The 14,415-nt window shown below is 45.1% G+C and overlaps 1 protein-coding gene across 26 annotated transcripts in view; it reads right to left on the bottom strand.

Moving 5' to 3' along the window:
* The window catches only part of LOC115079838 (PE-PGRS family protein PE_PGRS33-like), a 97,489-nt gene that overhangs the window by 33,297 nt on the left and 49,777 nt on the right, over nucleotides 1-14,415 (bottom strand). For 7 of the 26 annotated variants that reach the window (XM_029583740.1, XM_029583741.1, XM_029583749.1 and 4 more), the window contains exons 18-27: nucleotides 2,648-2,680; nucleotides 2,202-2,231; nucleotides 1,907-1,936; nucleotides 1,762-1,791; nucleotides 1,618-1,647; nucleotides 1,475-1,504; nucleotides 1,333-1,362; nucleotides 1,183-1,215; nucleotides 1,038-1,070; nucleotides 893-925 (exon numbers count right to left, since the gene is read on the bottom strand). In XM_029583740.1, the coding sequence (XP_029439600.1) occupies nucleotides 893-925; nucleotides 1,038-1,070; nucleotides 1,183-1,215; nucleotides 1,333-1,362; nucleotides 1,475-1,504; nucleotides 1,618-1,647; nucleotides 1,762-1,791; nucleotides 1,907-1,936; nucleotides 2,202-2,231; nucleotides 2,648-2,680 (312 nt within the window). The remainder of the gene's footprint in view (nucleotides 1-892; nucleotides 926-1,037; nucleotides 1,071-1,182; nucleotides 1,216-1,332; nucleotides 1,363-1,474; nucleotides 1,505-1,617; nucleotides 1,648-1,761; nucleotides 1,792-1,906; nucleotides 1,937-2,201; nucleotides 2,232-2,647; nucleotides 2,681-14,415) is intronic. The other 19 variants (XM_029583752.1, XM_029583759.1, XM_029583746.1 and 16 more) reach the window with 18 other exon arrangements.

Genomic DNA, 14,415 nt, shown 5'->3' with positions numbered 1-14,415 from the left:
AAAGTGGTTCTTACCTGATAATTTTCGTTCCTGTAGTACCAACAGATCAGTCCAGAACCCACCCGGGTTAGAAGGGAGAGTCATCTGCTCAGCTATAACTTTGTCAGCATAAACTTATACACTTTTCAAGTTATTTGAGACGTTTTCAGTCAGTTATTGCAATAGTGTTATTTTCAGCTTGGGTACAAATCAATACTGAGCTACTGCAGGTGGCACCAGGGGTTTTCAAGCAGTGTCAGTGAGGCTTTATCTGTCTCCATCTGCTGGCGGGGATGAATTAACCCAGGAGTTCTGGACTGATCCGTTGGTTCTACAGGAACGAAAATTATCAGGTAAGAACCAATTTTCTTTTCTTCCGTCCTTGTGACACTATTGCCTGCGTGAAACACAGGGGGATAATTCTCCTTCTCAGCACCCACAATCTGATACACTTTCCCTGCTGCCCTGAGAGGGGAAGACCATTATTCTAGAAAACAACCAAAAACTATTCTTTGTACACAATTTAATAGCTGCTTTTATGCTTTACTACCTAATGAGAGTATGAAGGAGCCTTCGTTTTGTTTTAAAGTTGCATCATTGTTAGCCTCTCATGCAGTTGTGTGTGTGATGCTGGAATCTGTGCTGGAAGTTGCAGAATATAAGATGAAGTAAGGAAATAAATTAAAAATGAATCAAAACTGTGACTTTACGAAAGAGGTTTTCCTGGGGGAGGACACAGAACAGCAAAGTCACTTTATGGAACCATTGGCAGGAGAAAGGATTAGGATAAGGAAGACCACCCTAAAGGAGAGAATGAGAGCAGAGAGTTTAGGGAGGAGGATCTCATGGGGAGGGCACAGAATAGCAAAGTCACTTTACAGAACAATGAGCAGGTGCAAAGGTTTAGACTTACTGTAAGACCATTCACAGGGCCAATAAGACCACCCTAAAGGAAAGAATGAGAGCAGAGAGTTTAGGGAGGAGGATCTCATGGGGAGGGCACAGAATAGCAAAGTCACTTTACAGAACAATGAGCAGGCGCAAAGGTTTAGACTTACTGTAAGACCATTCACAGGGCCAATAAGACCACCCTAAAGGAAAGAATGAGAGCAGAGAGTTTAGGGAGGAGGATCTCATGGGGAGGGCACAGAATAGCAAAGTCACTTTACAGAACAATGAGCAGGCGCAAAGGTTTAGACTTACTGTAAGACCATTCACAGGGCCAATAAGACCACCCTAAAGGAAAGAATGAGAGCAGAGAGTTTAGGGAGGAGGAGGATCTCATGGGGAGGGGCACAGAATAGCAAAGTCACTTTAGGGAACCATTGGCAGAAGGAAAAGATTTACACATACCTTGCCAAGGCCACCGCCAAGGAGACCACCCTAAAGGAAAGAATGAGAGCAGAGAGTTAGGGAGGAGGATCTCATGGGACGGATAAAGAATAGCAAAGTCACTTTAGGGAACCATTGGCAGAAGGAAAAGATTTACACATACCTTGCCAAGGCCACCGCCAAGGAGACCACCCTAAAGGAAAGAATGAGAGCAGAGAGTTTAGGGAGGAGGATCTCATGGGACGGATAAAGAATAGCAAAGTCACTTTAGGGAACCATTGGCAGAAGGAAAAGATTTACACATACCTTGCCAAGGCCACCGCCAAGGAGACCACCCTAAAGGAAAGAATGAGAGCAGAGAGTTAGGGAGGAGGAGGATCTCAAGGGACGGATAAAGAATAGCAAAGTCACTTTAGGGAACCATTGGCAGGAGAAAGGATTTACACATACGTTGCCAAGGACACCGCCAAGGAGACCACCCTAAAGGAAAGAATGAGAGCAGAGAGTTAGGGAGGAGGAGGATCTCATGGGACGGATAAAGAATAGCAAAGTCACTTTAGGGAACCATTGGCAGAAGGAAAAGATTTACACATACCTTGCCAAGGCCACCGCCAAGGAGACCACCCTAAAGGAAAGAATGAGAGCAGAGAGTTTAGGGAGGAGGAGGATCTCATGGGGAGGGGCACAGAATAGCAAAGTCACTTTAATTAACATTTAGCAGGAGGAAAAGATTTACACATACGTTGCCGCCAAGGACACCGCCAAGAAGACCACCCTAAAGGAGAGAATGAGAGCAGAGAGTTAGGGAGGAGGAGGATCTCATGGGGAGGGCACAGAACAGCAAAGTCACTTTAATTAACATTTAGCAGGAGGAAAAGATTTACACATACGTTGCCAAGGACACCGCCAAGGAGACCATCCTAAAGGAAAGAATGAGAGCAGAGAGTTTAGGGTGAATTTCGGAAAGGACTATAAACATGGCTGTTTCAGCAAGCATATGCAGACGAGAAATTAGCATAGGAGCTTCAGACATTCTAATGTGTCTCAACTTTTTCTAATACTGCTTTTACTTTTTATCTTTACTTCGGTAATGTTATAGTTTTTAATAATTTTAGATATTTAGATGTATATTTATAATAATTGTATTTTTTCCATTTCTCCACCTATTTTATCATTATGATTAATTGTGAACCGCTGAGATGCATTTGTCAGTGCAACGGTATATAAAACTGTTTTAAATAAATAAAATAAATTGGGAGCAGGATCTCATGGGACGGACACAGAACAGCAAAGTCACTTTAGGGAACAATGAGCAGGAGGAAAGGTTTAGACTTACTGTAAGACCAGTCACAGTGCTAAGAACATCACCCTAAAGGAAAGAATGAGTCAGTGAGTTAGGGAGGAGGATCTCATGGGACGGACACAGAACAGCAAAGTCACTTTATGGAACTATTGGCAGGAGTAAAGCTTTGGACTTACCACAGCGCCAGTCTCATTAACAATCAGGGTTGCCAACTGCCTCCAGATTGTCAGGACAGGTGAATCCAGTCCTGATTTTACCCCTTCCCCCATTGCAAACAGGGACTTGTAGTTTTGATTTCCCCGTTGTGTTCCTTAGGGAAAGCAAGACCACGTTACTACATGCTCCAAGATAAAACTAGGTCTTGATCAGGCTGTGCTGATAATCTGGACCCAGATGGCAACCTTGCTGCCAAGAGCATTACCCTAAAGGAAAAAGCAGTAAGTTTAAAGAAGAGGTTTGTTTTCATGAGATGCAAAGTCACTTTATGCAACAATGAGCAGGAGCAAAGGTCTGTGCTCACTACAGCAAGCACAGAGTGAGGAGCAGCATCCTAAACATGTGGTGAATATGAAGGATTCTTTATTTTGTATTGATGAAACTTTTTTACAGGGGCCTGTGCCCCAAGTCTCAGTGGCACATGTAAGGGGGTGGCAGTGCCGGCAATGCAGAGGAAGAGGCACTGAGACAGCAAGAGCAGCCAATGTGGATAGGATTAGCAATGTTTATTTTCTGGAATGGCAGGGGCAAGACCTAAGTAGGGACAGGGGGGGCCAGAAGAGAAGGAAAGCAGGAGGCGGCATGCAGTGGTGTCAATTGCACAGGGCCAAAGAGGAGGAAGCTGGCAGGAACAGCACTGAGAGAGATGCTCAGGACAGAGGGAGCTGCTTGGGGTAATGTGGCCAGTAGTACCTTAGGAAACAGCTGAGACGAATAAGGAGGCAGACTCTGGCAGTTACCTTAGGTGCAAATTTATTTAAAGTGCAAAACAAAAAGAGAAGGAGAACTGTTCATCTTGCAGTGCTGGGTACAAACTCAAACGTAGCTAGTCTTTGCACATACTGACTTCCTGCCTGCTTCCCAGGGACTCCCTAACCCTTCTGGGCCCTTATATTCTGGTGCGGGAAGCTTCCTTTCACTCTGAATCTCCTGCATAGCTGATCCTTAAGAAGAATCGGCTGGATAAGTGTGGCCAGTCTCTTAAGATGGTTTGAGGGAGTTTCCTGTACACTCCCTCACATACCCTCACCCTCAGCGCATCCTTGTTCTTGGCCATCTTTCTCGGACTAAGACTGCTCCCAAGCCTACTTCTGAGGCATTGGTCTGCACCATGAAAGGTTCGGTGAAGGCTGGACTTATCAGGACATGTTCAGAGCATAACACTTCTTTCAGAGCTCAGAAGGCCTTCTCTGCTTCAGCTGAACATTGGACCTTCTCGAATGCTTTATTCAACAGTAGCGTTGTGAGAGACTCCACCTTCTCCAATTAATTGGAGATAAACCTTCTGTAGTATCCCGTGAGGCCTAGGAATGATCTCACTTTTGTTTGTGGGATTGGCACCTAGGTGATCGCCTCGATCTCCTGGGTCTGCAGATGGACTTTGCCCTTCCCCCAGGTTTAACCAAGATACTAGATTTCTTGCCCTACTAGCAAGCACTTCTTTGGGTTGGCTAGAAGTCCTGTTTTCCTCAGACTGGTTAGCACAGCTTTAAGTTGGCTTAGGTGTGTCTTCCAATCTAGGCTATACACCTCAGTGTCATCCAAGTAGGCAGCTGCATACCCTTGATGTCGGTGGAGCAGGCGGTCAACCAAGGCACTCAGAGATTTTACCTTGTTTCATTACCTTGAACATAAATAGGGTTCCCTGATCCAGCAGGACCTCCTTGCATAGCCCAAGTCGTCCATTAGGGCGGTTGCCACCATCGGAGTCTTCATGTTCCGTAGTGGTACTGCCTCTGGATATCTTGTGGCATAGTCCAGAAGGATGAGGATGGACTTATTTCCTCAAATAGATCTCTCCAGTTGGCTCACAAGGTCCATACCAACCCCTTCAAAAGGGATTTTTATTATGAGCATTGGTATGAGAGGAGAAGCCGTATGCCAGCAGCTTTTGTGAGATGGCAGATAGGGTAGGACCAGCAATACAACTGAACCTGTTTATGTAAGCCCAGGCAATAAAACTGTGCCTATATTTTCTCTCAGGTCTTATCCTCTCCCCAATGACTCTAGAAGTTAGTTGTGTGCTAGTTGCAGAACCTTCTGACGATGTGTTTTGGGAACTAAGAGTTGTTCTATCAATACTCTTCCATACTTCCCTTCGTGACTTGGTAAAGAGGTTCCCTTTCTTTACAAAATAAGGAGAAATAGGGTCTGTAATCTGTACTCCAGGGACTTGCTTTCTCTCTACCCTCTGTATATGCTCCTGGGACCACTTAAAAGACTCATCCTCGCTCTAGGACTATTTGAAGCTCTCTGGATTACTTCCCTTTTTTCATTCAAGGGTTGCTGCTCTTACCTTGACTCTGACCTTTCCTTCCTGGTTGCCTCTAAATTCACAACAAATTCACAACAGCCGCAGCGAACACATCTCTCCCATCCTCAGGAACCTACACTGGTTACCAGTTAATTTCAGAATTCTATACAAATCAATCACCGTAATTCATAAAACTATCCATCATCATCTTCAACTCGACCTGGAAATCCCATTCAAACTCCACTCCTCTAACAGACCAACTAGAGATATTCTCAAAGGCACCCTGAAATTTCCCCCTACTAAAGCTTCACGCCTCTCGATGACCAAAGACAGAGCTTTTTCGATAGCTGGCCCATCTATCTGGAATAGCATCCCTTCAAGTCTCAGAGTGGAGCCTTGCCTGTTAACTTTTAGAAAAAGACTTAAAACCTGGCTCTTTCACCAAGCCTTCGCCGACCCACCAGACAATCACTAGTTGTCCTTCACGCTTACCCGTTATGGTGATTATACTCACGAATGGACTCTGACTCTCCCAGGTTAAAGCACCATTAAGCTTTAACCCGTACGCCCTATGGTATCACTTCATATTTATTTCCTGCCTTATCTTCTTTCCAGCTTGTTGCAAGCTTCCAAGTTCTCTTCCCTGTTGATTGTAACTTTGACTCATTCCTACCTACTGTTTATCTTTCGTTTACTTGAATAGTTACCCCAGTTTTATTCTTGTTAATTGTAAACCGATCTGATATGGTTATTTACTATGAAGGTCGGTATATAAAACTGTTAAATAAATAAATAAATATCTGTATTTGTCCTGTAATGTTGCCTCCGGGACTTAGGAGTCTTAGAATCTTTATAATACAGGTCTGGATCTTCTAAAGGAAAGAGTTCTGGAAATTCCAAGTTGTCATTGTGGCTAGATGAACCTGTTGTGAGCAGGTTCCACAGGCTCTTAAAATTTGGACAGTCCCGACGAATCACTATGGGGTAGGGTAGCCAAGGAAGAATTCCCATCTCTATTTTTTCTTGGCTGACCGGGGTCTTCAGTTGTATCTGGCTTGTTGGATAGATACTGCTGTTCCCCATGGATGCAGGCCAGGGTCACTAATCTGTTGTAGTCAATCTGGTACCACTTTACTAACTCCCTTTGCATGAGCATTTTCAGACTCCCAGAGTCCACTAATGCCATCTAGCTCAACCACAATCACATAGACTCCCTGGTTAAGGACATCCACCAAATTACAAAAGTTTGGGGCCAAGGCATTAACATCCATTGGCTCATCTTCCCTGTTTGGGCAGTGTCTGGAAAATGGCCCCTTTCTCCACAGTTGAAACATGGCGATCTGGCTGAGGTTTGCTAGTGAGGTGAAAAGTCCTGCTGGATCTGGCTTTTAGGATTGTACCTTCCTCTACCAGGGTTGAGTGTCTTCTCTGAGAACTGTGGCAACTCAGGCATGATCTGGGCCTGTTAATAGGCCTTTTGCTCCTTCCAGCACATTTTCAAGTGTAAGGTTTGGGTGTCAGCAGACCTATTGCCACTTAGGCTACTCTAGGAACTGTTCCAGCAGAATCGCTTTGGCTACCTTCACCAAGTCTTCCCTTCTAGGTGCAGCCACTTCCAAGCAACATCTTTAAGTCTGTGGAATAGTTCCTTGGGTTTTCTCCAGCCTGCAGAGATTCCCGCTGAAATCGATGTTGGTAGGTTTCTGGGCGAGTCCCACTCTCTAGAAAGGCGGCCTTGACTTCCTGGATTAGCAGTCCTCCCTTCTGGTTTAGTGGTTTGGAAGGTATCTTAACTACTCCTAGTGAGTAGATTCCCCAGATAGGTAGCCCACCTGTCTTCTGGTCAGCCTGTAACCTGAGCTGTACATTCAGAGTTTTTCAGGATACAGTTGAGGTCTTCTCGTGGGGTCATCTTAAGCAGTACCGGTGACAAGGGAGGTGGCCTGGTCCCAGCAATCTGTACAGCCGGTGCTACCCTGAGTTAGCACTGTTTTGCTGCACAGCTTGCTCTCACACTGCCTGTTGCTGGCCAGTTTGAGTTTGTAAGGCAGTCTGCAGATGCTGGATCACTTGTTCCATCTTCCCTGCTTTCCCAGTTGCCTCTAAACTATTTTTCTCTCCAGGGGAAGGAGAGGGGAAAAAGAGGGGGAAAAAATGCTGGCCTGTCCTTACTCACTACTTGAATCCTGATTACACAGGTATGGCTAACCCTCTTGGCCTATTGTGCATAGGCTGGAAGAGTGGAAGCGTGATGCCCCAGGAAAAGAGAAAAAAAAAAAGACTATGGATTTTGCTTTTATTTCCTGTTGTGGCTTAGGCAAGAAGATGCTACTATTGCCCCTATATGTGGTGATGTGGGTCAGTCGTGGCTTAGGAAACAGACAAGAAAAATAAGGAGGCAGAGTCTGGCTGTTTCCTTAGGTGCAAATTTATTTGCAGTGCAAAACAAAACAGATCGAAAACCACTCACCATGCAGTGCTGGGTGCAAACAAACAAACATAGCTGGTCTTTGCATACGCTAACTTCTTGCTCGCCTCCCGGGCCTCTCTAACCCTTCTGGGCCCTGATTCCTTATAGTATGGTGAGTGGAGCCTCCCTTCACCCAGAATCCCTTGCGGGGCTGAGCGAGCTTCCTGTACATTCCCTCACAGAGGTGTCAAACGTCAGTGGGGATAGAAGACTAAGCTCTTTCTCTCTTCCATCCCAAATGAGGCTTGACACCCACCTTAAGGGGACAAGGAGATGATCTGGGGAAGGAGGAGGAGTTTCCAGTCTTGGGAGGGAGCAGAGAGCAAATTGGACAGGAGGGGTCTTGTATTTGGGATGGGGAGGTAAGAGAATGTTTTGCAGGACTTAAAGGGAGAAAACCCACATCCAATAAAAGAGAAGCCAGAATAAATGAGAGGCTACAGCATGTGTGAATGAGAGAAAAGGAGTCTGTCTGTTGTATGTTACGTGTGAGAGAAGGAAATGCATGCCTGCATGAGAAAGAAGAGCGTGCATGCTCGAGGGAAGCATGTGCATATATGAGTGACTGGGAGCAACTGCATATATGAGACAGATAGCAAAATACGTGCTTATGACCAGGATGGCAGCACAGGAGGTACAGTAGTGTTTGAAGGAGCATCTAGTGGGGCGGTTGTCTGAGGAGCTCAGAGCTGGCAATATGTTGCTAGCAAGGAAGATGTTTCGGGTGTCTGCAGTGAACAGCCTCCCTTTGAGGAAAGTATCATCCTTGCCTCTTGTGGTTTCCAACTTGCACCCTGCATGCCCAAACCCTCCCCCATCACATTAGACAGTATATGGATGGTTCTCTCATCAGTGTAACTCATTGTCTTCATTGATTGGTACAATTAATGAAATACACAGCCGGACTCAGTCTCAGGAAGGAGTACTGAGTGCCCATTCTGCTGTGCAGGTTTCCCTGGTCTTGGACAGCAGTGCGATTCATCGCAGGGTAGAGAACTGCGCTAGAAGTATGAAGCTTCCAGGGTTGAATTGTCCTGTGATAGCCATGATATCCCCAGCTGAACATTTTCATTCTTATGTGCAGAATGGTGCTTGGCCTCTCTCAAACTTCTATGCCTACCATTGTTAAAGCTTTCTACCTCCCTGGTGGCAGAGGGACAGCAGGTGGTGGTAATGTCCTGGGGGGAGAAGCTCGGGATATTATAACACTGCTTGATGAGGCACATAGGGCCACTCTTGCGGTGATGTTTTCCTCTATGCAAGATTGAGTCTTGGTGCTCTGTCTGTTCTTTTTGTTCTGCTCTTATGCTTTTCATGGGGTTTAAAGCTCAGATTTTTCTTGATTTCTGCAGAGCTATGCAAGATTGCTTATAAAGACAAGATTATATTATAATCTTATATTATAAAGATTGCTTATAAAGACAAGAGATATATATATTATATTATATTATATTATATATATTATATTATATTATATTATAATATATATATTATATTATATTATATTATAATCTTATATTATAAAGATTGCTTATAAAGACAAGAGATGCTTATAAAGGATCACTTCAAGTACCTCCAGCCAAGACTACCAGACACATCACGCTTAGAGATCGGGCATTCTCCACAGCCGGTCCAACATTATGGAACTCCATTCCCCCGGATCTTAGAATGGAACCCAACATCTCAACATTCAAGATAAGACTCAAAACGTGGCTGTTCACGCAGGCCTTTCCTAACTCCAACCCCATCTAATCTCCCTTCACACAACAAGCTCCGCTAGTATTAGCGTTAACAGCCACCTTTCAAAATGTTATTTATACTTATATTTTACTATCTAATCTTCATTTCCCTTCTCATTCCAAGTTATTGTTTTCCCTTGTTTTATGTAACTGCTTTTCTGCACTTTTGTTAAATGGTAAAGTTTCACCCCTGTTTCTTGTGAACCAGCATGATGGGACCACCGTCTTGAATGTTGGTATATAAAAAACTTAAATAAAAAAAAAAAATAAATAAATAAAGATTGTAGAAAGAAATGCTTGACATTGCACCAAGAGATGGTAACAATGGGGGTTAGTTTTTTTCCTGTGTTTTCCCTGAAAATGTGTGGTTGTTTTTTCTACTGTGAAATTTGGGGGGGGGGGGGGGGGAGGGGAGGGTTGAACCCTTACCGTTGCATAGATTTTTAGATTCTTGGGGACCTAGTGGGAGTCCTCCTGCCGATTGATGTTAATGAGCGAGGATGGTCACATAGGGTTATTCCTGGATTATTGTCCATCTAAGAATTATCTTTGGAAATAGATTTCCTTTTTTTTCCCTTTTATTTGCTTACTACCAGTTTTCCGGGTCTTCATAATTTATAGTTTTTTTCTTAATTGAAATTAATGTTATTTTTTTCTCATTGATTTCTATTTCTTGGCACATGATATGTTTGTACAGTTAAGTTGAAATCATAAAGAGTTAAAAAATCATTTCTGGAATTGACTGGGGTGACGGCTGGGGCTTTGGGGCCTTCTGCTGTATGTGGAAGCTGCGAGGAGCCTTCTGCTGCTAATGGGGCCAAGGGGGCAGAAGATAGCATCTTCAGATGAAAGAAAGCCTTCCTCTGACTCGACCTCAAAGAACTCTTGGCTGAAGAGGATGGATCCTGGGTGCCAGTAGAGAGTTGTTGGAGTGCCACGTGGTACTTCCACATCTGAGCCACCATGCCCTTCACCTTCTCTGAAGAGATTATCTCCAGTGCATGGCATGACAGCAAGTTGCTCCTGTACTGACAGAGATCAGATGCCCAAAGCCAAGTGAATCTGCAAACTCTGATTCCAGCTGCAGAGACCATCGATACCATCTCATAAACATCGCAAGTCGACATGACCCCATGTTTTCCACAATCCAGGCCTTTATGCTCCACAGACTAGAGAGTTTCCTGCTGCTGCTGAGGCAGCTGCTTGGCTATGACCTGCACCTGACTCAGAATGTCCCTCATACACTGGCTCATGTAGAGCTGGGTAGGCTGCTATGCAGGCAATAAGCATAGCACCCAGAAAGACTTTCCTCCCAAGAGCATCCATGGCCCTCTGATCCTTGGCCTTTTTGAAAGCGGATTCGACCACTACAGATTGGTTTTCTAGCTGACACGTGTCGAATCTGAGAGCCTTCTGGATGAGATAAAGTATGTCCACCTTCCTATTAATGGGAGGCAGTGAGAGAGGGTGTTCCCACATCCTCATCAGTGACCCTACAAGGATCTTGTATACTAGGATTGCCACTATTTCCTTAGGAAACTCCATATACTGAAGGGTATCCAACAGTCTGCAAATGAAATGGAATGTTCTCTGCCATCACCATGACAAATCCTATGAAGGAGAGGTCTTCTGCAGGAAACGTCCTTCTGTCAGCAGGAGAAGGGTTCAAGGGGAGACCATCCAAAGCATCGCTGGAAACAGAGGAGTCAATCCCCCCAGGAATTATATGTGCCCTCAACCTCACTGCCAGAAGGCAGGGATCGGGCCCTAGGCACTCAGCCTCTGGTCAGTAGTGTAGGCACTGACAACTGCTATGAGGACTCAGGCCTTGGTGTTGCCCATACTTCAACAGGGTTTCCTCCTCAGTGGAACCATGAACAAGACCTGGATTGGCCTGTGGCACCACTGATGCCCCGCCAGGTGTCAATGCCACCCCAGGAACTGACACAACTTGTGTCAGTAGCACTCTGATGAGCTCATGCAGAGATTCCATCTGTGGCTCAAGGAAGGGACAATGGCAGTCCAGTGTCATTGGTGTTCCAAAGCAGAGACCCTGCACTGCTTTCTTCACAGTCAATTGCATGCACCTCTCCAATTCCTCCTCGAAGAGCGTTGATGTCAATACAGACTTGGACCCAGGAGGTGTAGTCACATCCTCTTCACAACAGAGAAGAGGATTGGTGGTGGGTATCGGAGCTGGTGGAGACCATCGCAAACCCCAATATCAATAGAGGCTTGGGTCTCATCATGGGGATGCTTTGGGGGCATCAAAGCAGAAGCTGGTGCATCCCCATGCCCAGCACTGTCCATCGATGGGGACAGATGCTAAAGCTTCTTTGTCTTCCCTCTGTGCTCGGATAGATCCTTCAAAAAATGATGTACCTGATTGTCTTCGAACTGGTGCCAGAGAGGGGAAGCAGTTTATTCTAGAAAACAACCAAAACTTATTATTTTTACACAATTTAATGGCTGATTGTATGCTTTAGTGTCTAATGAGAGTACGAAGGAGCCTTCATTTTGTTTTAATGTTCTTTCTTTTATTACGTTTCAAAGCAATTCTCTGTGTTTTGATGGAATTCACACTGGACGAGTATTTGGAAGTTGCAGAATATATGAACAGGTAAAGAAATTAATGTTACGTCAGTCGACCACAGAGGCTGTGGCCGACCATGCTCACCTTTCCCCGCAGCTGACTTCCAGCTCCGGGCCACCCGGCGCCGAGGCCAGCAGCTCATAGGTTCCCCGCTCGGCCTGCTCCACGAGCAAGAGGCCTTCTCCTGTGGCAGGAACGCCGCCGCCAGCTAAGCCCTGCCCCCTGACGCTGCTGAGACGCGTGCGTCGTCAATGGCCTCTCCCCTTAAAGGGCCCAGAATGGGAAGCCTGGGCCAACCCTCTGGATGACATCATCACTGCAGGGGTATTTAAGGCCTTCCTACTCCACATTCCGGTGAGTTAGCAAGGATTCTCCTCCTAATTCCACTTTCACTGGGATTTCTTCCAGCTTTATTCCACTTCGTTGCAGATGCTCGTTGTTCCAGAGTTCCTGCTCGAACGCCTTAGGTACCCGCTCCTCAGGGGCCTTGCTGCGCTCTGGTCCTTCATCCCTCAGAAGGACTTCGTCACTTTCAGCCTACAGAGTGAGTACTTCTACTACCCAGCCTGTCTCTCCATCTTCTCCATCTACAAGTGTGGATTCATGGCGCATCCCACTCTGCAGACCACTACCGGATCCACCTTCAACATCTTCTTGGTGAGAGCACGTTACAGCGTACCCTGCGCTGCTGACTACTACTGGATATCATCGCTGGGAAATTCTCTCTCTGGACTCTGCCTCACTGTCCACTTCTCGGACAATTCTCATCATTGCAGTATAATAGTAATGCACTCTCTTCTCTGAGTGCATTAGTACTGGAGCTAGCCTATCGTAGCAAGTCCCCACGGGGCTCCTCCCTGTGGGTGGAGTCACCTCTTGCTACGACTCAGGGCCCATGTTTCACACCAAATTATAACAATAAAGAAAGAATGAGAGCAGTGAGTGCAGGGAAGAGATTCTCATGGGAAAGACACATAAGAACATAAGAAAATGCCATACTGGGTCAGACCAAGGGTCCATCAAGCCCAGCATCCTGTTTCCAACAGTGGCCAATCCAGGCCACAAGAACCTGGCAAGTACCCAAAAACTAAGTCCATTCTATGTAACCATTGCTAATGGCAGTGGCTATTCTCTAAGTGAACTTAATAGCAGGTAATGGACTTGTCCTCCAAGAACTTATCCAATCCTTTTTTAAACACAGCTATACTAACTGCACTAACCACATCCTCTGGCAACAAATTCCAGAGTTTAATTGTGCGTTGAGTAAAAAAGAACTTTCTCCGATTAGTTTTAAATGTGCCCCATGCTAACTTCATGGAGTGCCCCCTAGTCTTTCTACTATCCGAAAGAGTAAATAAACGATTCACATCTACCCGTTCTAGACCTCTCATGATTTTAAACACCTCTATCATATCCCCCCTCAGTCGTCTCTTCTCCAAGCTGAAAAGTCCCAACCTCTTTAGTCTTTCCTCATAGGGGAGCTGTTCCATTCCCCTTATCATTTTGGTAGCCCTTCTCTGAACCTTCTCCATCGCAATTATATCTTTTTTGAGATGCGGCGACCAGAATTGTACACAGTATTCAAGGTGCGGTCTCACCATGGAGCGATACAGAGGCATTATGACATTTTCCGTTTTATTCACCATTCCTTTTCTAAAATTCCCAACATTCTGTTTGCTTTTTTGACTGCCGCAGCACACTGCACCGACGATTTCAGTGTGTTATCCACTATGACACCGAGATCTCTTTCTTGGGTTGTAGCACCTAATATGGAACCCAACATTGTGTAATTATAGCACGGGTTATTTTTCCCTATATGCATCACCTTGCACTTATCCACATTAAATTTCATCTGCCATTTGGATGCCCAATTTTCCAGTCTCACAAGGTCTTCCTGCAATTTTTCACAATCTGCTTGTGATTTAACTACTCTGAACAATTTTGTGTCATCTGCAAATTTGATTATCTCACTCGTCGTATTTCTTTCCAAATCATTTATAAATATATTGAACAGTAAGGGTTCCAATACAGATCCCTGAGGCACTCCACTGTCCACTCCCTTCCACTGAGAAAATTGCCCATTTAATCCTACTCTCTGTTTCCTGTCTTTTAGCCAGTTTGCAATCCACGAAAGGACATCGCCACCTATCCCATGACTTTTTACTTTTCCTAGAAGCCTCTCATGAGGAACTTTGTCAAACGCCTTCTGAAAATCCAAGTATACTATATCTACCGGTTCACCCTTATCCACATGTTTATTAACTCCTTCAAAAAAGTGAAGCAGATTTGTGAGGCAAGACTTGCCCTGGGTAAAGCCATGCTGACTTTGTTCCATTAAACCATGTCTTTCTATATGTTCTGTGATTTTGATGTTTAGAACACTTTCCATTATTTTTCCTGGCACTGAAGTCAGGCTAACCGGTCTGTAGTTTCCCGGATCGCCCCTTGAGCCCTTTTTAAATATTGGGGTTACATTTGCTATCCTCCAGTCTTCAGGTACAATGGATGATTTTAATGATAAGTTGCAAA

Source organism: Rhinatrema bivittatum, chromosome 18 (assembly GCF_901001135.1).
Source record: "Rhinatrema bivittatum chromosome 18, aRhiBiv1.1, whole genome shotgun sequence".
Taxonomy (NCBI): domain Eukaryota; kingdom Metazoa; phylum Chordata; class Amphibia; order Gymnophiona; family Rhinatrematidae; genus Rhinatrema; species Rhinatrema bivittatum.
The sequence above is the reverse complement of the archived record's forward strand: the minus strand, read 5'-3'. Positions and strand labels throughout refer to the sequence as shown.